Below are 27,968 nucleotides of genomic sequence, written 5' to 3'. Positions count from 1 at the left end.
CACCCTCCCCTAATGTATTGATTTTCTCTCCCACTGGGCTGTCTGGTAATATATTTCTACTGCTAATATACAGCAAATATGCCTCGTGTCCACACTGTTCAGTGAGAATAGCATCATGTTCCCTTTTGGGGAAAAGGAATCTGCAAGCCCTGACATACCGATACTTGCTAGTCTTTCCATTGCACTTGCACCCTCCCACTGATTTCCATGGCATAGAAATCTGCTTTCATAATCACAATGGAGCTCATTAACCCAGTAATTGCTTCTTTGCTGGTTGTTTCCCTCAGTCAGTTTGATCCTGTGTACAGGCAGAGTCTGAGTGAGCGCCTGGAGGTGAGGTGGAGGGAGCAACCTGTGGGGACACTTCAGAAGCCAGATGCTCTGGTGCCACAGAAGCCCCAGCTGAAGATTTTGGAAGAAAAGGCAGCCGTCCTCATGCTGCACCACACAGACAGTGCACTGGCCCTCCGTTGCTTATACTTTTTTCATCTGTACCTGAATGAATGAGGAAGGCACGAGTGAATTCATATGTCAGGAAGCTGGTCACAGCTGCTACTTCAGGCTAATGAGCCTGGCTAGCCAGAGGCTTCTTGGCACTAACAGGGAAAAATGGATTTTGCAGAAAGCGGGTGAGCAGCTCTTGCAAGATCAGCTCTGTCCAAGCAGCCCTGAGGAGCTGGTGCCAAGTCAGGGCCTGGCTCTGCGAGGAGACAGCCGCCCCACTGCATCCAGCACCGCTGCCCTCCATCGCATTGGTGCAGGGAGAAGCCTTGACTTGTGTTTTTTCTCCGTCTCTGTCATGCAGTCCACAGGAGTTGTTCTCACCGCATGCCAAGGGACTTGGATTCACTCATCATCCTGGCCTGCATCCGCCCACCACGGTGGCAACGACTTGCCTGGTCCTGGCCAGCGAGGCTATGGCACCTCACAGCTCAATGTGGCAAAGTCAGTGCAACAGCCAGGACATGGGGCTTGCCCTGTGAGGACTTTCAACAGTAGAACCTACCCCAAATCCTTCCTTATCCAGAGCTACATCTAAGCTCCCCTGAAACCAAGGAGAGTCTCCTTTTCTGTAATGGATTTGCAGATGCCCGCCCCCAAAGGGCCACTGGCTACATTTGGCATGTGTGAAAACAAAGGCAGGTTTGAACCAAGAACCAGGCTTTTTAATAAGTGAAGGAAATAGTGTTCTCTTTGCTGGTCTGTTTCTTCTGGGTTTTCTTTAAATGTCATTTTTCCCACACGTAAATGTGGCATTTTGAAGAAAAAAAGCACTATCAAATGCAGTCAGATGTAGTCCAGGCTCTATGCCTTTTCTTTGTTATCCAAAACATTTAAAATATATTCACATTTTAAAAGCCCTTACTTTCCTCTTCTGTAAGTTGCTGATTTTGTTTTGCTGCAGCCTACATAAACTCTGTTTCTTTTTACTAAACCTTCACTTGAAGCAAATATTTTTAACACAGAGAGTGTTAAAACAGTTCTTCATAACGGATTAACTGTATTTTGGACTTCCCTTTAACTTTCATCAATTTTGGCTGAACTGTACACCCTGAAGGCACTGCATCCAACAGCCAAACGTGGTACATTCTTGTTTACTTCTACTCCTCCCTGTTTTCCATCACTGTAAACTGGTCCTTTCACATTATGCAAGATAAACTGTACTAAACTAATTCTCCAGTCCTTCTTTCTTTCCATGCAAATGCACATGTTAATTTACTAGGATAAAGTAATCTGCTTACCTAAGTACCTGCGTATATGACCCAACACCATTAATTATCTTCTCTGTCGTGAAGTCCAGCGGTGTCAAGGACAGGTGGTTGTCAACATTTTCTCTGTGTTTTGTGCTAGGAAGCCAAAAAAGGAATACCTAAACTCAGAATTTCCTTATTTAAATTCAGTGTGAAAGCATTTTTCTCTTTCCCATGATCATATTAATTAAATCAATCCTATTTGTTCAACAATGATATGAATGCCATTATGCAAATAAACAACTGCTTTTCAGATTTGCAGAAATGGCAACACTGAGGTTCTTTAATAGTGGCAGTCACTGGACTTCACAAATACCGACTTGTAAGTATTACATTTGGAGATAACGATTTTTTTTTCTGTGATGCTGGCCACGTTTAAAGCTGTAGATTGAAGCTGAGAACGAATGAAATGTTTAAGATTCTAGAGAAATTCACCTCCATGCATCAGAATGTCGTAAAAAGGTTCTCATCTGATGATGGCTGTAGCTGGCGCAGTACACTCTGCATTTATCACAGTGCTCCAGATAATACTCACATTTAATGACTGTGCACTGATAAGCTGAAACTGGTTGAATAGACTGTCTTCCATCTCACTCTGCTTAAGGTGACATGAACTTTCATTTATGTCACAGCCACTTGCAGCTGTTCAAAACAATTCTAAAGACACTGAAAGGAATACTCTATCAATCCACAACTGAATGAATGACCATAAGAATGAGTCTGTTGTCTTACTGTCTGTGGATTGCTTTAATAAAAGCATTTGTATTCCAGGAAGGAGGCAAGAATATAATTAATCATTGACACAACTGAATAGGCACATTGTCTAACTAATTCATTAGGAAGCAATTTCAAGAATATTTATTTTGATTATATACATTTTATAATTCATTAGCAACGTAATAAAGTGAACACTCAAAAGTACCCATTTCCTATTTTTATACCTTTGAATTAAATATAACCGCATCCTTGCTATTTCTGACTCTCTGCAAAGCTTTGTGTCTGAAGTGAAACACAAGAACAGTGATTGTGATGGATAAAGTTAGTGATACCAGGATACTGTAGTACTAACTATATCTGCATATACTAACTATATGTTTATATGCTAATTATCCTGTAATACAAAGCTGAAGTCCATTTTGCATTGTTAAGCACTATTTAAAACAGAAATATGATATACATGCTGAAATTAATCCCCACGACTTAGTGTTACTGACAGCAACCTCAGCAGATAAGTCTAGAACTAAACAAGTGCAACTACGTGCAAGAACAGATATTTTTTCCATATTCCATGTGCATTTCAATGTGTGAAGCATAGGGGCAGAAGGTGGGAAACAGCAATAAAAAATTCCTCACACTGCCATGCCACTCTTCTGTACCTACATGGACCTAGGGCTGTATTACAGTGGTTTGGTATGCTATGTGATTTTTTTCTCTTTGAATGATTCCAGATAAAAAGTGTGGTTTTAAAAGGAGTGGTTTTGCCAGATATTTGATGACTATTTCTTAAACTTCATAAGCCTTCATGGCAAGTCTGCTCACTAGGGCTTAACTTGGTTCTGTTCACTGCTAGGGCTACATGACATACATTACCCATAGTTTCCACCTGCAATTCACCTAACGCTATTTTGTAAATGCACCTTCTTAACACCAAGAACGAGAGCTACAGCGGATGAAACACGAGTTAAACAGTATGGCATGTGGGAGAAATTGGTGCAACTTTGAATTAGCCCAAACTTGTTTTTAACAAGAAGATAGGTTCCCCCAGCCAAACAGACCTCCTGCGTTGGCCAGCACATCTGGTCATCTGGATCTTTGTAAGCAAATATAATAATTTATTGAAAAGATCTTTATCTATTCTTAATGACAACGCTTATGAAAATAGCTTGATTGGTAAGGACTGAGACAGAGGGCTTCTGGGAAGAGAACAAGGGAGAGCTGAAAGAAGGTGGAAAAGCAAAATGAGCAGTGAGATTATAGAGATAAAAATAAGGAGTGTAAATCTAAAAGCTATTGAAAACATTATGTAACTACTGAGATGTTTGACATGAAAGCTTAGGCTGCGAATTACAGATTTATTTCCTCTTTCTAACGACATCTAGTAGGAGGTTGATGACAACCCAGAACTTCAGCAAGAGAGAGAGCATCAGATACTGATATCAGAAACCATCTCCATGCCTGAAAAGTCTTTAAACATTTGTGATGGAAAGCATCTGTTTTATTTGCCTGAGTATAGCACAGCCTTTTCCTTTTCACAGTCGACTTCTTCCTCCATAGCTACACAATGCTTTGAAGAGCTCTTAGATTTACACTCTGTATTTTTAACTTTATATTTTCACTCCTGACCAGACACATTACTTGAGGGATGGACTAGACCACAGCTCTGCAGTGATGCAAACATCAGCCTAGTGGAGCACCTTGTCTCACAGAGCCATGATTCAGCCACATCCCTTCTCTGCGCATGCAGCCCGCTTTTTACCTAACAGTCATATGGTTAAAGCAACCACCCAAGCATCTGGAGGTATAGCACAATTCAAATCTACATCTCTTTTTTGCCATACAACCATTTGCCATGCTACATTGGCCACCTTCTGAACACCTGGACGTACTCAGTGTTCGTGGGATGTATCTGAGTGAGGCACAGATGTCATGGGGCAGTGATTTTGGTACACAGTCCAGCTTTAGCGCTAGTTTCCATGTTCTTTTCTGTACTTGGCATTAAACTATTTAGCTGAAAATTGGAAACTGTCTTGAGAAAGTGCAGGTTTCCTCTGCCACACCGAGCTCCCCAAGCACTGGGCTTTCAATCCACATGTTTTTTGGACCCCTCTTTTTGGCCCATAGAAACCCATCCCTGGTTCCTACATTTGATAGCAGCTGAACTTTGTGCACGGCACAAATTTTGTGGATTAGAGAAGTCAGCTCTAAGCCCGTCCTTGGTTCTGCCATGCACGGAGCACAGCGACTGAGCTTAGCGATGGGCTGTGGCAAGTGCCCTGAGCACAGCGACTCTGGCTGCATGCAGAAATCACAGAGGGGATCTTTCTACAAACCTAAAGCCAGGAAAGCACTCACTCAGTGAATTTAAGCATCTCCAATGGCAGTAGCCACAGACTCTTCTAGATGCTGGCATCTGAAATGAGCTGAGATCGGGAACAGCCAGTCACCAGAAGGAGAAGTCTTCTCTGTGGTCAGGTTGCTTTAGGATGTGAAGTCATTTGGTCAGGGAACTATATCCCTGACACCCTTGCTTATGGAAACCTGAGTGGAGAAGCAGCTGAGACTCTCCACTTTAACTGCAGCTCAGCATACTCAATTCCAAGTATATTATCTGGAAGCCTTTAAAAGTGAAAAGATAAAATATTAAATTTACTATTTAGCATTTTATTTGACCGATGCACTAAAAAAAAGCCTTTTGCCTAAATTAAAACTATTTTATCTGTACCTGACTGGGAATGTTATTAATTGAATGACATATTAAAAAAGGTTTCCAATTTTAATTTTGCTCAGTTCTGCAGGCTGAACTGCAGGACTATACTGTATTACGAAACAACTTGGTTGATGTCGTCCTTGTAAAAGGTAGCAATAAAAACTAGTTTACTACATGAACGCAGTCCTGATTCTTCTTACTTTACTTGTACCCACAAACAAAGGGAGGAGGGGGTTCTGCAGGAGAACCCAGATATATAAAAGCCTGCTAAAACTTTTTCAAAGTGCATAAAAGAGTTTAATTCTCATTCCAAAATGACTAAGAGCTCCAATGCAAGAGCCCTCTTGTGACTGCCTAGGAAGTACAGTAATACAACCATAGAGGAAAAGCACATTGCTTCTTAAAGAGATAATTCATCATGTCACCTGCTACCATATCTCCCTGCTTCATAACTTATTTTTATTGACCAAGGGCAATGCAGGGAAAGAAAAAATGCAGTAGAGATTTATTAAACATTAAAGAAATCTAAGAAAACACAAAAAAAATCTCTCCCTTAAACACAGTTATTGATAACTTCTCCTCCTAGAGTACAGTATGATGTCAGAAACACCATTACTTTACTTCAGAGACAGTGGAGAAGGCAACAATCTGATTTTGTACCTAAGTCCCTCCTTAAGCAGTTACTGAAGAAATAGATTTGGCTGTTTTCCAGACAGTGAAATCACACAATGTTTTTTTTTTTTCTTTTTTTCTTTCTCTGTCTGGGGAAAATTGCCTTCGCACCCGGGGAAGGCTGGATGCCAGCACTCTGGAGGCACTTTTGGGTGCCTACTTGGGTAACTCCGCCTTGACTGCAGCAACATTACAAGTGGCATCTGGAAGCAGGGCTGTTGAGAAGCCAACAGTGAGGCAATCGTCACATTTTATGGAGCTGTCAGACGTTTTGTAGGATGGATCATGCCCAGAGACAGACGCATCTAAGGTGCTCCCATAAATCTAATGGCAGGTATGAGAAGCGAGCTGTTTAGAATCAGCCAGAAACTCATGTATGTCCAGTTTCACAGCTGAACAAAGTGTTCAAAGACACCAGTTCAGGTGTTCAGATTCCTGTCCAGCCCAACTGCAACAAATCTTGCACTTTCTGCTGCCCCTTCCTAGCTGTCCCTTGCTGGCTCCTTGGCCAAGTGCCTTCCCACCCTCTGTGCAGAGCATTTGCCACAGCTGAGCCTCTCCAAGGCCACAAAGTCTCATGCAGCTTTTTAGGTCTGATACCAGATTTTTGAGTCTTGTCAGAGGCTGTCTTGTAAGCCTGTCTTTAAGTATGACCGCCCCTTCTTACTGTTGCAAAGAGTAATATTGTTTATAATTTGGGTTTACATTTATTATGTTATTGTCATTATATTCGTTTTATATAAGTACCACAAGCAGTTTTAAATATATTAAAGAGTAGCTTGATCACTACAATGGCTGGTTCAAAGCACGCTGGGCAGTGCTAGTCTCTCCTTGTCATGCAGTGGTTTTGCCATTTTATTTTTGCCTGCCTCATTGCTTATTTTTACCTCTCATCCAGGCCTTATTTTCAAGGCTAGATTGAGAAGGCCATTTGTAGTCCCAGTCTTACAGTGCTAGAGAATAATTTATGGGGGGTTGATTGAATTAAAATAAAAAGTATTGTAGTAGAACTATTTGTATGTCTGTGGAGAATGATGATGACTTAACTGTGGCTTCCAACTAAGTACAAATCAAAAAGTGTTTTACAGATACGCCATCAAAATACACTGATGATTAGGAGACAAATATTTTAATTGCTGTAATATTGGTTTATTAGAATAATGTAATCTCAGTAGATGAGTAGTTCAAATAAAAAACTTTAGCAGTTCTTCTTTTATTACATATTTCATCATCCCTTCACTATCATCCCAATGAAGAGTAAATATAATGGGTAAATTTACACCTAATGCAACTGGGGATGAATCTGAATAAGCGGTTGAGTGCATTCCACCCTACCCCAGAACAAAGAACAACAAAAAAGGTAAATCACTACTGCCTCAGGTTTGTCAGTGTAGAAAGCTCTCAAACGATACTTCTAAAAATAAATAAGTTGTAAAATATCGTAGCCAAAGTGTATCTGAAAGGCATTTGGAATGACACTGCAAACACTTTTAAATGTTTAATTAACTGCAAGAACATTAACACATACTGGAATAGATTTATAAATATATATATATATTTGTGTATATATATAAAAAATAAGTATTCAGCAATCCTATCATGAGGTTTTGAATATGTGTAACTCAAGATAGCTTTGTGTTATACTGCTGTGGCACTTTGTTTTCTCAACTTTTCGGACAATCGTTTATTCCCAAACTTCAGGCATCTTCTTCCCTGGTAAACACAGAGATCAAAATCTTAAAAAAAAACCAAGGAACTGACTCAGGAAAGCAAGTTCACAACAGTGTTAAGAAAAGTCCCAATCCCTCTATCTAGAGCAGAACAGGTTGCTCTGTCCTTTTACTTCTGGGGAAGTTCATGTCAGTGCATTGTCCTGCTGTAAGATGAGCACATCAACCCCACTGTGGGATCTCGGAGGCGGCCACAGGCAAGCGCACAAGGTTCTCCACCCTAACTATTTAAAAGATATTATTGCTCATGTCAGTTATTGAGAAACAGCTTCTGTAGTAACAGGAGCTGCACACTTAATATGCTGTGATTGTTTTGTATATTAACAACTTGTAAGTCTGTCTCTTTCCATCAATAAATTCTCTCTTCCTGAGACACAAAGCGATCACCAGAACAAATGCACGGCGTGCACACTGAAGGGGTGAGGTATTATTGCCATGTTATTGACACTTCTAACTATACTCTTGGTGAGGCATACACTTGTTCTGAAATGAAACACCTGAAGATCTGGAATCCTCAACATAGGAAGGATATGGAATTGTTGGAACAGGTCCAGAGGAGGGCCGCAAAGGTGATCGGAGGGCTGGAGCACCTCCCATCCAAGGACAGGCTGAGAGAGTTGGGCTTGTTCAGCCTGGAGAAGAGAAGGCTCTGAGGAAAACTTATAGTGGCTTCCCAGTACCTGAAAGGGGTTACAAGAAAGCTGGAGAGGGACTGTTCACAAAGGCTTGTAGTGATAGGACGAGGGACAATGGGTTTAAACTGAAGAGAGGCAGATTTAGACTAGACATGAGGAGGAATTTCTTCAAGCTGAGCGTGGTGAGGCACTGGCACAGGTTGCCCAGGGAAGCTGTGGCTGTCCCATCCCTGGAGGTGTTCAAGGCCAGGCTGGATGGACCTTGGGCAGCCTGGTCTGTTGGGATGGACCTGCCCATGGCAGGGGGGTTGGAACCAGTTGATCTTTAAGGTCCCTTCCAACCCAAACCATTCTATGATTCTATGAAGATTGTGTACAAGCAGGTGCACGACTCACGTAGTGAAGACGACCCTGCAGGCACAGACCGCCCTTCTGAACAGACGCGTTGCTGGGGCGAGTAGGTGAGAGGGCAGGAAACTGTACTTTTATTAAACTCCAAACTATTGGTTCCACATCATTTAGCCCGCGACAGCAGTGCCCCAGCAGGCGCCTCTCCCTGCCTGCGCTAAAGGCAGCGGGGTTTGGCGGGCGGGTCCCAGCCGCGCACCGGGCAGCGGGCGCGCCAGCTCAGCCGTGGCACCGCCGTCCCGAAGGGTCACGGCAACTCAGCACCGCCGCCTCCTCCTCGGCGCCCACGGGCAGCGCGGGGCTGCGGGGAGGACGCCGCTCCCTCCGCCTCGGGTGCCCCGGGCGGCATCCCGCACCCCGGAGCCTGCGCGCTGCGGGGATCGGTGCCGGCCCCGGCGCTGGCGCCGCCCGCCGCCCGCTGCCTATTTTAGTCACAGCGGCGGCTCGGGGGACGCGGCGGGGTCGGAGCGGCAGCGGAGCGGGGGCCGCGCGGGACGCTTCTTCCGAGGGCGCGGGGCAGGTAGAGGGGCTGCGGGGCGGGGAGAGGGGGGCTGCGGGGCAGGGAGAGGGGGGCTGCGGGGCAGGGAAAGGGGCTGCGGGGCAGGGAAAGGGGGGCGCGGGGCAGGGAAAGGGGGACGCGGGGCAGAAAAGGGGTTGCGGGGCGGTCTGAGCTGCAGCCGCGGCGCTGCCCACGCACCCCCCGGGCTCCGTCCAGCTCTCGCTGGCGTTCGGGGCTCGGGGAGCGGCGGTGGCGGCGGAGCAGCCGCTCCGGGGCTCGGCGGGGTCCCCGGCGAGGGCGAGCCCCGGTCGCTGTTCCCCAGCGTCCAGAGGTTGGAGACCTTTGCGGTGTCCCCTGTGCGCAGGAGCAGCGCTGCCTCCCCGCTCCCGGGGGTCTGCCCGAAGCCAGGCTCGTCGCTGCGCACCCCGAGTTTAGCGTTTATGGCTTAGGAAAGCGCGGTTTCATCCCGCGCTCAGGAGCTGGGTTGAGAAGTGTCTCAGCTTCCACAAAACTGAGAAGTGTCTCTGCTTCCACAAAACTACCCCGGGCCGGGGATTTCTCCCACTGAGCAGGGCTTTGCTCCGTAGCTGCCGCTGTTTAGTTCTACTCTCTCCCCATTCACAAGTGGTAAGAGCTGATGAACCCCGAAATTAAGGTCTGGTTCTGCATTTGCAGTTGTTTCTTTCCAAAGATACAACAAACTATACAAAACACTTCTCTTCCCCAAACTGTAATATTTTTTTTTCCAAACATGTTTTTCCAAACTGTAATATTTTACCACGTTTTCTTCAGCTGTTCTGTAAAGCTTTCTGTGTGTTTAGGCTGTCAATCACTTCATGGGCAAACATTTTGTATAGCTGATCTCTTGTAATATTGAATCATGGACCACCTGGTAGCGTTCTGAAGATGTCATTGATGAAATCTGGCTTCCAGAATTAGGGTGTTTTGCCACTCTGTTGATTAATGGGAACATGACTGCATACATGCAAGTCAAAGTGTCTTCAGTGACCACAGCAAAACAAGGAATGGTTTCCACATCTGCAGAACTGTTGCTGTTCAGGCTTTCCACAAAGTTCTGTGTGGTGCCAAATAATAAAGTAGCTTCAAATGTCAAGTTTTTAAGCTATGTCCAGCCTACAAAATATCAAGTACATTGCAGCCCTGTAGTGAGGAGAATAGATACTGAAATAGAAGGAAATGTGATACGGGTAATTGTGAAGGCAAAGTTTGTGGCAGGGAAACCTTTTATGATAAAAATTAGAACAGAAGTTGATTAAGGATTCAAGAAGAGGGTTGCTAGATGAAGCTACATTTAATCTTTTTATTATGTGTGCAGGCTCTTCAGAGATGAGGGCCTTTTTTATCATTTTAGTGTTTTCCACTACCTTGTGAAAAAGAACTCTGATCGTTGTGTCCAGGTGGTGGTATAGTACCTGTAACTGGGCATGCTGTTCTTACCCAAACCAAAGTCAGATATTGTACAGGGAAGACAGCCTCTGTCTGCAATTGTATTGCATGATGATATTAAGAGTATTCTGGCTCTCAGAGATAGAAAACTAATGAAAGTGATGCTAAACCAGTACCATGTGTTCTGCTTGGCTCTGTTTGTATGCAGAGTTGTATGACGCTCATTCCAGTAAAGCAGGGAATAGAACTGTACTTCTAAACCTAAACCCTCCAATACAGATAAATAATTTCAGCAGTTCCAGTAAGGCATCCTTGGTACCTTTATCTGTCTTTCACTCTGCTTTAGAGCTCACAGAGTACGTAAATGTGGTATTTCATGGTTCAGAGTGTTGTTTATCTGTCTGAACATGTGGCTCGTGACCCTGCTTCTTCATAACCCAGTTGCACATGCAGGGATAATGTGATGAACCAACCCTCTGTGTTTATTTCCTTTTGAGAAATTAAGTTCACATCAGATGATTTCTTCGGCATACGTTCCCGTCCAAAGGCACTGCTGCACCATACAAACTCATTTAAGCTGAGTTCTGCGGATTTCAGCTGTAGTTCATTAACACAGTTTTAGAGCATAAGTGAAATATGCATTGTAGCTGCTTTCTCTGGTATTAATTTAAAAGGTGAACTGTAGAAAAACTTGAACTTGTGCTTCATTTTGAGTTTTTATTATAAACCACAATAAAGCAGACCCTCTGAATTATTTTTTGGCCAATGCTGTTCAGTGTACAAGAACCTTGCTCAAATTTACCCAAGTGCTAGAAGCCCATAGTTAGTTTTAAGAAATATCTGACTGTCATTCCATGTTCATGTTTTCTAGGAGTAAATGCCTTAAAAAAGGGAGGGAGGGGATTATTCTCCTTAGTTTGACAGGAATGCTGCATGTACTTATGGTTCATCAGTTCTGATTCAAACTGGAAGAAAATCTGTAATTATTTTTATAGTAACTACTTCTTGTATCAATATCAGATACTGCCTAGAGGATAAAATAGATAGCATCTTCAATATTGGCTTTGCAACCACAGAAGATTGCATTGTATATTTTACAGTGATAAATGAGGAATCGTTCAAGTACTATAAGCAGTGTATAGTAAGCTGGTCTTTGAATATTTAAAGACTAAATAATAGCAGCTTCACTGTTTGCAGTGCTTCTAATGAGCTTTAAACTATTCTGTATTGCTGCAGGTTTTCTTTCTCTCTTGATGCCTCCACCCCACCAGCTTTTTTTCCCCTTCTTAAAAAGACTAGCAGGAATTTGAGCAAATTCTAAGTGGAATCAGGCATTCCCAGCTGCAGCCAAACAAGCTGAATGAATTGACAGTCCCATGAAAAGATGTCCATTAAAGTGTTCTGCTTTGGATAAAGCTGTTTTGCATCTGCTGCAGGTGGGAAACAGGAGTCAGACCCAGGCTGGCAAGGTAGACAATCGGTCACCAGCCTTGTGCTATTGATGGGTCATTCACATGGACCATTGACATGTAGAGATGGCATCAGAGTGTCCAGGGTTAGGCAGCAGCTGACTGAAGGGGTTCTTGGTTGAACAGCCTTGAACTTGGAAACCTAAATTCTGCCTGACCAAAGCATGGTTTTGGCCCTAAAAGTCCTGCTTGGCTGGACTCATTATGTCTCAGAGCTGCCCTGCCAGAAGTGAAGAACCACTCATTGTTGGATGTGCTTCAGCTGCTTATTGTTGTGTCTCTGTGCATTCCCGGAAGCATTGCTCTCTGAGAAGATATTACTTCACACAGATGCTCTGGGGGTGGGGTTCCAATATGGCAGCTGCAGCCCGCATAGTCCAAGAGGTACCAGAAGGATTGGGAAGAGTGTGGTTTGACGGCGTTCCCTACAGCCCAAGATACTTTGGCTTCCAAGTGACAGCCTGCACTCAGAGCACTGATCCAGAGGGTGACACATAGCTGTGAGACATCAGTGAGACACAGGATGCCTTCCTCAGCCCCAAGGGAGTGCAAATCCATGTTTCCTGCTCCCACAAGGGTGCCCCAGGTGACTCATTTTGACTCATGGGCAGGTCAGTTGCTGCCCTTCTTTTTGAAGCTGTGATGTTGTGTAGGAAGGAGGCTGAGGGAGAGAGGACTTAGCTTCAGTCACTCTTTGTTCTCCAGCGGCCTGGGGACTTGTATCCTGAGGCTCAGCTGCTGGGATTGCATACATGTTTCATGTTAAAGTATTCATTGATAAACATCCCTTTATTTGAAAAATCATTGCCGAGAAAGGATAAAGGCTTCTTCTGGAAGGTCTATATGAGGAATAATTTCAGAGATCTACCCATCTTCAGTGCTTTCTGTTGTGTAAAGTAGCCACTTTGTTGGCATCTGAGATAGATTCCTAAATTTCATTGAGAAGACCAGCTGCATTGCTTTCTAGGTATATACAACTTTTTTTATATTAAATAACTTTAGACAAAGTCCAGAAGACAACATTGTGGTCATCTAATCTGACTTCCTGTAGAATAAAAAATAGAATTGTAGTAAATCAGTTAATTTTTTAGTAATAGCATGTCCAGATTTATTTTAGGTATCTGAAAGCATCCTTCCTGAATGTCTTAATTCCCAGGAAAGGAAATCTTTAAATGCATCCCATTAATTACCTTTGTTATGTATGCTTGTGTGCCTTTGTAATGTGAACATATCTAGTTTTATAAGGACTGATTATCTTGATAGCTTTGTCTTCTGGATTAGGTAGTCCTTTTCTTCCTCATCCTCCTTCCATCTTCCTGATGTTATGGACTGTGATAAAGCTACAGTAGACTTCTCTGTATCATACAAGCTGTGTTTTCTCAGGAAAACCTTGTTACTGAGTATTACAACTACTGCTTTCTCGATGATATAATCATATAAAGTTTAAGGCACGCTAGGATATGGGCTTGTGTTGTTAGTTACTGTCCTAATTGCTGCATCCATACTTTGTGCCTGGAGTGAGTTCAGGGGCAGTTTATTACTCAAAATAGCTTCTTTATCTGCCCATAATTGCCTATAAGCACATAGCCCTATCTGTCTATAGCTGCATAGCTCTTCTGTGCACTGCATGAGTTAGGCACTATATTGCAGTTAAGAGTTTGGTTGTCTTGGTCCCTTTGGGTATCTAATCCCAAGTGAACAACTGCAGAAGGAAAGTAGCTGGGGGAAAGCATGCCATACAACCAACCATTGAGAGCAAGGGGTGTCGGTAGAGGAGCTGAGAAAGGATTTCAGAGACATAGGGGCAATAGAAGGAAGGGTACATTAACCGAGGTATGCAGTTGCATTGCATGGTAGAGGAAATAGTTGCTAAAATTAAGGAGCTTCTTTTTATACATCTAAGATGTAACTTGCCAGGCTAGATGTGCTCACAGCTCGTCCTTCTGGAAGCAGGGGAGCATTGAGCCTGGGAGGGTCCCCTTGGCTGGAAGGACTGTTTGGTTCCTGAGAGGGTTGCTGGCTGCCAAGCTAGGCTGTGCCCACTAGTCCATGTATTAACATCTAGTATGTAGATGCCTAAAACCAGTGAGACAAATCCTACTAAATCCAGAATAATCTCATTTTGTACATGAAAGCACGTCTGCTGTAAAAGAATCTTCACTTTTTCTTCAAATGTGTAGCAAACAATTAATCGAGGCTGTTTACACAATCAGCATGTACAGCGCTATGGCTTGTCCATGTGTACATTGTGAAAGTGCTCTGCGCTTTCTGGCTGAGTATTTGGGATAAGACAACTAAAGAAAGGAATAGTTGAACTCTGAATAGCTTTACTTTTGACTTAATTAAAAAGAACAAAGACAGAACTGTTGGTGGCCTCAGGGCTTTTAGAGTTTCTTTCTTGCAGAAATTATTATGATCCAAACAGAGTAATTTAACGTTCAGAGTTTCTCAGAGCTGAATTTGAGTCATCAGTGATAAAAATGGCATGTGATACCCAGTTCTCAAGCAAATTAACAATGTATGTAATTGATAATTCTTTATGGGAATACTGTCATGCATGGGGAAGGTCCCCATTTGGGAAGGTGGATGTCGTACTATGTGCATTTAAATGACAAGATAAATTCATTCTGATCTGACTGTTGTTGTATACTGATGGCTGGTGATTATTTTGGACGGTATAAGTGAAATATTCCATTTACTGCTTTGAAGCTCTAGCAAACTAATTTGTTTTAACACTTTCTGATGACAGCTTAATCTTTCCAGCAATGCTGTTTGTTTTAAAGAAATCCATGCTGCTGTATATTGCCCACATCTTTTAATATAGACTGATCTGCTCCTGCTGGAAAGGATGGGATGTGTGCTGGAGCAAAACACTCAGAAGCATCTCGGTAATTCAGCCTGTGTTGACAGGGTATGTCTTCTTCCTGAACTGAAAGGAGACGTTTTTCGTGCACCTCTGGCTCCCTACAGATGTCAATGTTGTATTATTCTGAATATGGTAGTCATATAGCAGAGGCTGTGCTTGTGCATGGTGCTCCTTCTCCATAGGTGAGGGGCAGAGCAGCGAGTATTAAACATTTACTTGGGGAAGGTACAGTTTTTCAGGCTTATAATCCAAGGTACTTGCTTTAAATGCAGTTTTCTGCTGCAGTTTGCCTGGTCACCACCATCAAAGGAACCTGTAGCAATAACTGTTCACCACAGCTAAGGACAGCTGAGGCAGGATATCAAACAAGGCTATGTCAGTTGGCATGTCCCTGTCCTGGTAGGTCAGAACGCCTAAGCATCTCAATGAAAGAATGGTGTCCCCTTCACGTGCTTGCAAACTTGGTAAGTGTCCATCTGCTGGGGACGCTTTCTAGATGGGTCCTCAGTGATGGATGACTCACAGTTGGTGACACAGCTGTTTGGCTTTTTTATTTGCGGGATTTTTCTCCCCACATCCTCACTTGCAGTAGATGGATGACTTAATTAGAGTGACTATTTCGAAGCCCTCAATTTTGGACTTTCACAGAGAAATGTGAAAGACCTTATCTATCACTAAATACCAAGCAATATTAGAAGTATTACTCTTTGTACAATTGTCTATACTCTGTTTAATGCTTCATAACAAAATGATTTTTAACTCTCAAATCTCAGAATAATTTCTTGATTAAAAAGAGGTGAATCCTCTCCTTCTGCCTGCTGTTCCCTGGCAGCAAGCATGCCTGTTCTTCATCATAGCCCTTAGAAACCAGCTCTATTTAGTAGTAGGTTTTGTCAGTTTTTCCAGAGGGTTTGTTTCTGCCTGCATACCTTATCTTGCTCAGGAGAGGGTCATGTTGGTGAGGCTGTATTCTGTGGTAGCACCAGCCTCCCTGTTTTGCCCTTTCTCTTGTCCAGGTGGGAGAAGGCCCTTTCCAGCCTGGGGTAAGCTGTAGCACAGTAAAAGTTCTCATTGTGCAAAACTATTGAAATAACTCAGAATTTTGTTTACAGTGGTTTTGGAAGACGGAGATCCCATTCCAAAAATATAGTTACAAATGCAGAACAGTTTATCCAGGGCTTTGGTTCTGTGTATGGTGACCCTCTATCTGTGTCCTAGTGGTGTGTTGTTCTTTACAAATTTTTATGACCCCATGAGTAGATGTTTTGCAGCAACACGATGAGATGTAGTGTGGGCAGGCTGTGAATGTGCATTGGAAAGTGAACACAAATTTTGTGAAATTATTGCAATGTCATGTCAAATTATTTAAACACATGCAATGTGTTACATGACAAAAAAACACAGGTAATGGGAAGTAGATTACAGTATGGATCCACAGTGGTTTGTGGCAGCACATAGTTCCCATGTAACTTCTCAGTCACGGGTCCATTCTGAACACTGATTTTTGTTGTAGAAATTAGAGTCTTCGTGAGAACTGCTCAGAGCAAAACATCAGCAGTAGACTAGAAGTCTTAACAATAATACAAAATCCCTGTTGTCAGTGTTTATATTTTAAAAACAAAATAATCAAACAAAAAGTTCTGCCACTAATTTTTGACCATGCAATACAAATACTGACTGAATTCAGAACACAGGGTCTGGGAACCATATGTTCCAGTTTTATTTTCTTTTGGTTCTGAAATCTTTCCCCTTGATCACAGAAGTACCCCTTAAAATTCCTCATGCCCTTACCACACTTAGGTAACTTCTTCATAGCTGATGCAATTCTCATCTCTCATTTTCCAAGGGCTAAATGCTGCATCTGGGGGGAATCCTGTACCAGAGAAGAGTATTTGTATAAGAGACAAAAAAACTTGTAGTTAGAAACTACCCACTAGCTCTCCTCATAACCTTTTCTTCTGAACTTTGCCACTTGGTTGTTTAGGATTTTATATCTTCTTCTAGCGTTAGTATTTTTGAATCATGGAATTCATGTTGGGGCTTGAATAAACTTAAAAGAAGTAAAGCTGTAGCAGCTAGGAAATGTGATACTTTATTAATTTCTTAGATGTGTCATTAAAAAAAAAAAACAGAACAACAAACCCCACTGAAAGCCTTGCTGAATTATGTTGGATGCTTCACTGCACCAGCAGTACTTTTTAACTATTGACTCCTCTGGCTCTTAGGTGGGGGTGGTGGGAAGCTATCTTTGATATTCTAGAGAATCAAATAATTTAGATAGCAAGATACTTCTTAGTTTCCCTGCTGTTTTACCAGGAAAAGAACCAGACAGTTAAATTCTTTGGTGGGTTTCAATCCTGGTTACGCTACTGATTGGTTTTGCAATTTCTGCTGTGCCTAATCTCACATTGAAGCATGTATTTTTACTTTAAAAGACAGACATTGAAAGCTGGTTTTGATTTTTTTCTATATTGTTTTTTAAAATTCTTTTTGGTTGTGTATTTTACTTTTTATTTAACTCTTAGGAATACATTGTCATATGGAAACAAATAGCGTATTTAACAACAGTAAAATTTTACAATAAAATTATGTGGTCTGTGGCATGAAATTATACAAGCTAGAATTTCAAATTTTATAAAATTGTTTTGTAAATGTCATTTGAGAATTATGTTGCTGGACTATTTACTTTGTATTCTAATAAAGCTGCATTTAAGGTTTGTCTTCCTTATACATGACAGCTTTTTGCCTGGAGTAGAAATGACCATTCCTCATCGTGCTTGGGTTTCCCTTATTGTGGTGTTTCAGGACATAGTTTGTTTCCTCTGGGGACAGAGAACAGCCTTTCTCAACTCATTAATGAGAGTGGTTTGACGGAAATCCAGAGTGAGGTGGAGGAAGTGAATAAGAAACAAGAGTTCACTATTACTTCTTGTCCAAAATCTAGATAGGGCATTAAATGAGACTTGCAGGCAGCAGGTTCAGGACCAACAGATGCAACTACCTTCTCAGCAGTTAGGCTGTGGAAGGACTTGTCACAGGATGCTGTGGGTGTGAGGTACAGGTTTACATGGATTCATTGGTGATTTGACAATTGCTACAGGATTCGTAGATACAGAAACATGATCTTCAATTGAATGAATATTAAGGTTTGATCCTGGAATCACAGGGCTGCAAGGGGAATTGGAAGAATGTGATGCACTCTGTGGTTTTCAACAATAAAAGCTTTGATAGAGTTTAATTGATGAAGAATTTTTATAATTTCTTTTTTTCACTTGTCCAGATCAGATGAAGCTACAGATGACACGGACAAAGTCAAAACAATGCATGAACTGGTGAAAAACAGCATTGCCTTCTGAGAATATTAGCTTCCTAATGGCAACATTACTACCAAAAAAGACCTTGAGGTCATTTGATCATTGAGCAGAGTTTGCAAGAATGGAAAAGCAAAGGACCTCGCTAGCTGCATGTCATAAATAACAATTTCCAAGATTCACCTGAGTTGAAAAGTTATTCCAGCCATGGGAGAAAATGCAAGTTTTTGGGAAAGCTTGATATATGCACATCCTACATGTACCTCCTGGAAGCAAGAGGCAGAAGGATCTATCTACCATCTAGCCAGTATTCTCTTTGTTGTGGGCTTCATGGGAGGAAGTGGATTCTTTGGGCTTCTCTATGTCTTCAGCTTGCTTGGATTGGGCTTTCTCTGCTCTTCTGTTTGGGCTTGGCTGGATGTTTGTGCTGCTGATATATTCTCCTGGAATTTTATACTGTTTGCTATATGCTTCGTCCAGTTCATTTACGTTACCTACCAAGTTCGGAGTGTTTCCTTTGACAGAGAATTCCAGGAACTCTACAGTGCTCTCTTCCAGCCTCTGGGAATTTCTTTGACTGTCTACAGGAAGATTGTCTTGTGCTGTGATGCAGAAGTGGTTACCCTGGAGAAGGAACATTGCTATGCCATGCAGGGCAAAACACCTATTGATAAACTGTCCTTGCTTGTATCAGGCAGGTTTGTATCAGCTTGTTCAGACTTAACTGCAAATATTATTTTTTTCCTCCTTCTTGAAAAGGAAAGAAAAAAATCCCTTATTTGTGTATTGTTTGCTCATTTTGCAGTACAGTAGATTAAATATTAATGCAAGTAATATAAATATTAATAGGCTAAATACACTTGTCTAGGACAGCACTAGCATAAAAACACTAAGCACAAAATCTGTAATAGCATAAAGAAAAGGATTTTAAGTCATTCTTTCCAGACCACTGTATCACAGCACTTAACAGGCTAGGTGGATAAAGCAGACAAGTGTATGCTTCAATCTTCAGCCTGTGGTTTGCTGTCTACTGCCTCACTAATGAACACAGCATCTTTCTTATTTTTCTTTGCTAGTATCATCTGAAACAGGACTAAAAGGTAGTTATGAACCTGTATATACTTAGATAAACTGTTTAATAGAGTATTGACTTCAATACAGGTTGTATTTGATTGCTTTCTGGGAGGGGTGGGGAGAAGGAGGGAGAGCAGAAGGCCTAGAAGTGCCCTTCCATTACAAGGGAACATAGTTGAGCCCTATCAAGATTTGCACAACTGAGTCTTGCAGTCACTGTATACTGTGACCCTGAGGCAACAAATCCACCTGCTTGTACTCCCTGCTTACTGGAGACCCTTCTGGCAACCTTGTGAATGCTTTCCTGAAGGGAAATGTTTGCTTTTGTACTGTATACAAAGTGGTATACAGTACTGGACCACCACAAAAGTAGATGGGATACATAGAGATGATGTCCATGGTCTGTCTTTGATGGGACACTTTGTAGATGCATTTTGACAGCCTGCTGCATGGATAGATGGAGTTTATGGGCAGCTTGAAACTCAGATGTTTTAGGACTGCTTGCAGTGAACAATATGGATTTTAGATAGTTGTCCCTAGTAACACTTTGATTTAAAGCATTCTTGGAAGCTGTCTAGAAAGTACTATGTGGAGGTTGCTTTTGTTCATAGTCCTACTAAAGGAGAGGTGTCGATCCTTCTGCATGCCCAGCCAGTTACTAATCATGCAGGGAGTTTGTGCTACCCTTCTTTGTGCAGTGTAAGGCTGTGTCTTATGATTTTTGTAAGAAGCATTAATCTTGGGGCAGAGCAGATGTAAAAAAGGGTACTCCTACAGCTTGCTTTTCTCCTTTTAGCTCATGAGGTTTATGCATGTTTGCTGCTGTGTGTCTTCAAACTTAAATATAATTTAAAAACTAGAAAGAACATTTTTCTTTGGCATTTGCAGAAAGCCATAGCATTCCTGCAGAGATCCCATACCTCCATGCTGTTCTCCTGGCTCCTGTGGCCATATAATTCCTATTAAACGTTTAGAGAGCCTTACCGAACGCATGCTGTGGGGAGCTTCTGCTTCCCACTCCCTGATTTTGCCACTTTATTCTCTCTAAAATGCTTATTTGCCAGACCTAGGAATATATCCCATGGTTTTGAACTGAAGGAAGCAAATAGTGTAATGTGCATTGGTCTTTCTTCTGTCCAGTGAACACTGGCCTTTTCATGACAAAGCTTATATGTCACTGGACAGACCTGCTCCAAAGAGAATAATAGAACTTGAGGAACATCTGGAAAGATTTCCATTTCAGTTGCATGATTGTCTTGTATTCTCTTTCAACCAGCCTGATCAAGTTGTGTTCAAAAATATAATTAGAATACTGTTGGCCAGCAATTGTTTTTTCATGCTCTCAAAGCTTTATTTAAGCTCTTTGCATAGCAGAAATAACAAGTTCTAGTTGTAGTCATTGCTGCTGTACAGGTAGTACTAACAAATTAACGTGTCTTATCTTGGTAGGATCAGAGTGACAGTTGATGGGGAGTTTCTGCATTACATTTTTCCTCTTCAATTTCTGGATTCTCCTGAATGGGATTCACTGAGGCCCACAGAAGAGGGAATTTTCCAGGTAAAAGCAGAGAAGGTTTTAAATGCTACAGAAAACTGTTAATGTGCTAATTGGCAAACTTCATTTACTTGCAGGTTTTGTTTGTGAAATTACACAAACAGGTGGCATTCCACTGTTTTGAGGAGGGAAATCCTCTTCACCTGCTGGACTGATTATGCCATTTGTTCTTTCTGTTTGCATCTTGTCATTACAACAAACTGTTTTTTCCTTAAGGCTAATCTGGGAGGTAGACTCTGTTTGCATTCTTTGGCTCAAATCCAGCCCTGAGAAACCAGGTTTGCGGGAGGTGAATGGGAGTTAGTGCTGACGAGGTTTCCCTAGGGGAGGTGAACCAGAGAGCGTGAGCTGGGGAAAGTTGTGCCTGTGGTACAGCTCGGTGTTGGGGGGACAGCGGGGGGGACAGCGTCAGTCAGGGGTGCCTCTTGTGATCGGTGAGCCCTCCCACTGCTGCCATTTGACTCACATGCTAAGCTCCTGTGTGGGGGGGATCTAATGTCTTGTGTCATGAGGGCAAATGGCATTTGTTGAGATCTTTCTTTAGACCTGCCTTTCAGGCTGGGGCTGCTGAGAGCGACACAGGGTGTGCAGAGCCGAGGCTGGGGCACGCATCAGCCTGCGTCCTGGCTGGGGCAGGCAAAGGCATGCTGCACTGTTCAGTGCAGGCAAAGGCATGCTGTCACCGAGGCCAACAAGGTACAACCTTTCAGTCAGTTCCCAGTCACCCTTCTCACTTGTCTTTTGCGTACGATAGGCCTCACAGAGCTCTCTCTGGCTGGACTAAATGGCTTTTAATTGCAGTAGGTGCAAAGATGCAAAATGTATGTTACAGACACAGCCTGCATGCCTGCTGAGACTGGGGGGTGGTGTGCTTTTGAGCAAGGGCATCAGTGGCAATACGCTGCCTTATCACCTGGCTAATTTTTATTCTCTCTTCTATAGGTAACCCTTACGGCAGAGACAGATTGTCGGTACGTGGCCTGGAGGAGAAAGAAACTCTATCTGCTGTTTGCTAAACACCGCTTCATCTCCCGCCTCTTCTCAATTTTAATTGGGAGTGACATTGCTGAAAAACTGTATGCCTTGAATGACAGAGTGCACGTGGGGAAAGGTTTTAGGTACGACATTCGGTTACCAAACTTTTACCACGTCTCACTGCCGGATACCCCTTCGGTGCAGCCCCCATACCACCTACAGAGAGGGTCCCCCCGGCGCAAGCCTCCGGGTGTTACAAACTGCGGTTCGTTCAGCCCACAGCCCTAGGAAGGAAAACTGCACTGCAGCCATTCCCAAAAGCACTGAAGGGAAATGCAAAGCGGTGAAGCGGAAGAGCAGAAAAATTAAGTAGAATGAGACCCAGTCAAGCCAAATTTGACTGATAAGTGCCATTTACTTTCATCGGAGTAGCTTGAATTCTTCCTCCCTCTAGAGCCAGCAGGTTGGCTTCTGCATTTTGACTCTCTGCAATATGTTTAGTTTCTGTTGATTCTTTTGTTGAACTTCATCTCCTTACTTTTTGAGGAAAACAAATCATAACAGGCTGAAATTTTATTGTAATTGTGATGGTCTCTGTATTGTGTTTTTTTTAAAAAAAAACAACAAACCCACAGTATTTGTAATTATATTTTCTCAAAATTATTTGCTATAATGTATAGTCAGTATAGTCAATAAAAACAAGTAAATTGACTTCAAAATATAGCAGCTGGCTTGTAACATTCATATTTATGCCATGTGAACATTGCCTCAATTAACATGAAGAGTAATGCAGAAAAAAAGACTGAGACTGATTTTACTGGTTTTATTTTTTAAAGAAATGGAAGATTTTGAAATGCACGGCAAGATTCTTAAAAACACAAACAAAAGGAAACAACACATTCTGTCCCATGAGCAATTGGTTTCTCTCTGGCTGCCCTGAAGAGGTAATCTGTGAAACCAAACATGAATGTAATTGCTGGCATTAGAAAAGTAAACCAGTTTTAACTGCTGCAAATATAGCTTAGGGAAATGATCGTGTAGTGTTTCTGATAGTCTTATAGGACCTAGGCTTCCACAGTGTCCGTGCCATCCATGCCATGTACAATAAATACTGTTATTCAATCAACTGCCAAACTATTGGAGTTTGTTTTACGATATCCTTTTTAGCCAAGTTTGTCAGGAAGAAGTTATTTAAGAAACAGCTGCAGCAATAAATACAATTTTTAAGCAAAATGTTCTTGTTTAGCTTCTAGAGTTGCTTCTTTGTGCCTATGTAATTCTTGATTGAAAAAGTATTCCCATGCTAATTCTGTGGTGTTTTAATAACATAAGGGAGCACCAGCTCACACTTCAGTAGGAGAAAGTTGGTTTCAGCCTTTGAAGTCACCGCCTTTGGGGAGAAGTATATGACTGTCTTTTCTAGCTCACCTTACTGCTGCTATGCCTGGTGCCTGCCAGTAGTCAAAAAATGGGAAACATTACTATTTTATGAGACTGTACTGCTGCTTGATAGATCTGGAGGTAGATCACATTTTTAATATTTTAAAATTGCTGGACTGTTTTGGTAGGACAACCATTGTGTTTGTATGTGCACGTATACATACCAGTTTAGATCTTAGGAGTTGTTGCTGGAGGATACAGTGTCATGCTTGAAAGACGATGATGCATTATGTATAAGAAAGCTGTTAGAAGTGATATGAAAGTGCCTGTTTGTAGGACCTTCAGTGTAGAGCAAATAATGTATGAGTTTTGCTTTTAGTTTTATGTGCCTCTCTCAAAGAAGAAAATCTGCCAAATATAAATACCATAGCATGCAGTGTGATAATCCTCAAATTCTTCCACACAATGTATTCTGTATGTACTACGTAATGTGTGAAGTCCCTGAGCCACAAAGCCACTTTGTCTTGGTCAAAAGAGAATCAAAGAAATGCAAACAGAGGGTTCATTGATAGCTATTAAAGACTGGCACAGAAAACAAGGCAGAAGGTGCCAGAGGCTGGCAGTGTGTAGGAAGGTCATACAGCTGTATGTGCTCCCTTCCTGTACTTTTCACAGTTAAGGGACAGGACAGCAGGCTACCTGACCCCTTGGTATGACTCAGCATAGATATTTTCACAGAACTTCAGCACTGTGATTAGTATCGTGTCTTATTTGCTGGTGGCACCCAGTGCCAGAGGTGAGTAGGAAGTGCATCTTGTTATCACTTAGGTTTTGCTTTGCAATCCCTGCTACGCTTCACCTGGATGAGCTGCTCCTGATGAACGTGCCATGTGCTGAAAATGTTATGCTGTTTTTTAACAGGTGAGTTAAAAATAACTCCCTGTCTCTCATTCTGATAACATGAATTTATAAATCTCTTGTGTTATAATGTGTTGGACCAATATGAAGTTTATACTTAATTTTTTGTGTTGTCTACAAATAAAATGATTATAGTGTAGAGACATAAAAGATATGTTATTCTAGAATTAAATGAACTATAAATCATAGATTAATGCTATCCTCATTTTTCTTGATTATATGAGCTTGCCCCATATGTTCAAGAAAACTTGCCTTAACCTAAAATAGAGTCAGCATTTAATAAAGTAGTATGATCATCTTGACCTTCAAAAATAAGACTAAAGAGTCTTGCCCACACCTTCTGTATCAAGTTTATATATGCTATTTAAACTACAGCATACTGCTTGGAAAGGTAACTGCTCTGGAGTGATGGGTACTTCATTACATGATTTGGGAATTTTTCCTTCTTTGTAAACAGGTGCATGCCTTGGTTTCAGCATGGTTTCCAGACACAGTCCTCGGTGGTGCTTTTCTTACCATCAGAAATCTCTATGAGGACATGGCTGAGTCAATATCTGAACATACTTCTAGATAATCGTGGAATCATAGAATAGTTTGGGTTGGAAGGGACCTTAAAAATTATCTAGTTCCAACATCCCTGCCATGGGCAGGGACACGTCCCACTAGATCAGGTGGCCCTTGTTTAGCTTTTGTTACTGTGCTTTTTTGAGCTTTGAGTCACTTTTTAAAAATTGTTTCTGGTTTTCCAGCATCTGGTTGAGTCATGACTAGCAGAACATTTCAGCTGTAGAATTCGGGGCGTATGTATCTACAGTAACATAAGTATTTATGCAAGGACTGGAGGTGAGACAGCAAGCCCTCTCGGTGAAGTAATACAATCTTTAGTGATATCATATACGCCCATATACAGAGTTGGTGTTGTTCAGCTTATAGAAGAGAAGGTTCCAGAGAGACCTTATTGTGGCTTTCTAGTACTTAAAGGGGCCAGCGGCGGGCTGACTGTGCTTCTTTAGCAGATCAAAATAAACGCCTTAAATACGCATGGGACTGGCCCTGCAATTCCTTCATTAGGTAGTACTTGATTAACTACTAGTTGCATAAGTAAGGTAACAGATTCTAAGCAATTTTTGAACTCCATCATGCAACTTTACTCAAAACTACAGAATTACCAGAAAGAAGGTAGCCCGGTGTACTATAGTGACTAATAATGCTACACAAGGCTAGTTGTGAGTGCTTAGTGGAAGATTGTTCTATGATAATATGAAATAGAGGCTGGACTTGATGACTGAGGAGGTTCATGCCAGTCCTAAACTTTCAGGAGTTAATTACCCTGCAACAAACCAGTGAATGTGACAGGGATCAGAGGAAACTCAGTAATGGAAAGAATGATGGCAAACTATACATACAGATATCCGAACTCTGCTAGGATAAAGCTGGGAAAGCTGAATACATTCTTGGATGAAATTGTATAGTTTTGCCACACCACAAAAATAGGCATATGCTTGCAGTAATTAAATAATATGTTGATGCTACATTTCCAGAAAAAAAAGTGCTCTACATTTTTTGATTACTTTGAATGATAAATATGATGGATTTGGGCTCAAAATACATGAAAAATTAAAATACATTGTTGTATTGCTCATATAAACAGGTCTTTCAAACTAGGTATTAAAAATGAAACAGATCCATAGGTATTTAGATAGAAGAAAACCATTTAAACAGAAAGGAAAAAGATTAATATCTATCTGCTGAATTCAGAGTAACAGATTTAAGTATTTTTCTTTCTATTCCTGTAATAGTTGAATGCATTTTCTGCCCCAAAGTATTACTGTATAACATATCTTTTTTACAGCACAACAAAATAAATATCTTCATTAAGCTGATTTGTTAATCCTTCTTGAAAATACTTACTTTGATTACATTAATATGCATAAAAATATAATAAGTTCAGGGCTCCCAAGGGAAAGCACTTTTTTTTTTTCTATTTCATATTGACTTTACTTTCTTTTTGTGTCTGCAGTTTCTGCTTACTGTAATTCTACTGTGTGAACCAAGAGTTAATTTAACTTAGCATGTAAATCAAGCTACCCCATCCCAATTAATCGAACGATGTAGGTGGAGCTTCATCAGTGGGAGGGTATAGGAGAAAGGCAGCACAAGCACATTGTGTGCAAGCCCTAGGATTTGGGGTCACGTCCCAAACCATGTCATGCAAGGCCCTTTTAGAGTGTAGCTTCGCAGGTGGTTCTGCCAGCAGAGGGTTTGGACCAAAATCATCACTCTGCAAGCAGCAAATGTTGTTAAACATTGTCACTGACTGGGAAAAAGATGGGATGTTTCTAAAAGCTTGTGGGAGCAGAAAGATTTTATAGTAGTTATTGTTCTGCCTGTATTCCCAGGGAATTTTATTCAGTTCCACCACAGCTCCTAGTTTAAGGGATCTAGTGTATTGTGGGGACAGAATTTTTTCCCTTCCTCAATGGGATTTTGAAGGTAAACAGTGATAAAAGACACACGATTAAGAACTTGGACACTAAAGTCATATAAACAAGCAGCTGCACTGAAATAACAGTGGTAAATAACTGTTTTAGCCATGAATCCCATAGTTTTGTTATCCACTAGTAATTCTCCACCCAAAGTTGTCTAAAGTCTGGGGGGCCAGACTTTATATAATAATTTTCTGGAAGTAAGGTACTGAAGCCAAAAATTTCATTTCATGTATCAATGTTCTAACTAAGTCACTTTATAGAAATGGGGAGCATCATCACCTTCCGTAACAACTGTACATCATAGGAGAGCATCTCAGTTCTGTGAAAGGAGGTGAGTGGCTCCCTGTCCCCATTCAGGGATTCTGACTGGATGATCTTAAGCAGCCGGCATCCTCCTGGAGTCCGGGGTCAATGGGAGTGAGGCACACATCTGTGCTTAGTGTTTCTCATATGTGTGTTTTAGGGACTCCTAAGGAGTGTATAGGACAATCTGAATACCCAGTGTTTGGTTTGGACTTCCAGGGGCCAACTGTAAGGTGAGGTACAGGCAGGAAAGCTATGGGATGGATTTAAAATATGTTAGATATGATCCTGTGTCTTCCCATATGCGTATTCTTACACTGCGGTAAATACAACATAACTTACCCCCTAACAAAGGCAAGCCGGTCACATCTGCTAGGATACACAAGGATGACTATCACCAGTTACCATAAAATAGCTGGAAATCCTTAGGGCTCTTTGTTCATTTACCTTGCTTATCTTAAAAGCCTTAAACATTTTACTGAATCCAGTTGAAACAGGTATTCTATTGTACTAAGAGATTTAGCTTAGATAAATTTTTTTTAATACTTATTATGAATATGAAGCAAAACTGTAGTGTTTTCATTTATAGAAAGGTTGGGACCTATCAGATGATATTTTTAAGTGGATATCCCTACTGAGGTGAATGGGAGCACTTCTTAAAAACCAATCATACAATCATACAGCACCGCACTCTGGTTTTTACTGGATCTCCATTTTCTTGTTCGGTTATGGCTTTTCAAAAAGCCTAGTGTCTCTTCCAGTATATATGTTCATATTTTAAAGAACTAAGAACTAATTATTAGTAAGGAAAAAGTACAATAAAGACTGATATTCTGAAATCAGATATGGAGCATAAAACTTTTTTTATACTCTTTTTTTTTTACAAATTATTTTTACTTTTCTCTCTACCATAGACCTTTGTCATTTTAGTTCTGAAACTGCTTTATACAGTGGTATATGTACTTAAGCTAATACTATGTGCACAAGCAATAATCCTACATATCTAATATCTGTATGCTTCTTGCAGCCTGTATCTCTGTTTTTAACCTCATATGATAGGAGTGTCTTTGTTGCTTTTTTTCTTTACCAAACAAAGCAG

The 27,968-nt window shown here is 41.5% G+C and overlaps 1 protein-coding gene across 1 annotated transcript; it reads left to right on the top strand.

Annotated features, from left to right (window-relative positions):
* The first annotated feature begins 8,851 nt into the window (after positions 1-8,851).
* Positions 8,852-27,965, top strand: POPDC3 (popeye domain containing 3). Its single transcript, XM_054062258.1, has 4 exons — positions 8,852-9,143; positions 18,145-18,873; positions 20,699-20,807; positions 21,747-27,965. Exons 2-4 carry the CDS (start codon positions 18,383-18,385, stop codon positions 22,065-22,067), a joined length of 921 nt encoding a protein of 306 aa, XP_053918233.1. The 5' UTR covers positions 8,852-9,143; positions 18,145-18,382; the 3' UTR covers positions 22,068-27,965.
* The last annotated feature ends 3 nt before the right edge of the window (positions 27,966-27,968 follow it).

Source organism: Cuculus canorus, chromosome 3, assembly GCF_017976375.1.
Source record: "Cuculus canorus isolate bCucCan1 chromosome 3, bCucCan1.pri, whole genome shotgun sequence".
NCBI lineage: Eukaryota > Metazoa > Chordata > Aves > Cuculiformes > Cuculidae > Cuculus > Cuculus canorus.
The sequence above is the reverse complement of the archived record's forward strand: the minus strand, read 5'-3'. Positions and strand labels throughout refer to the sequence as shown.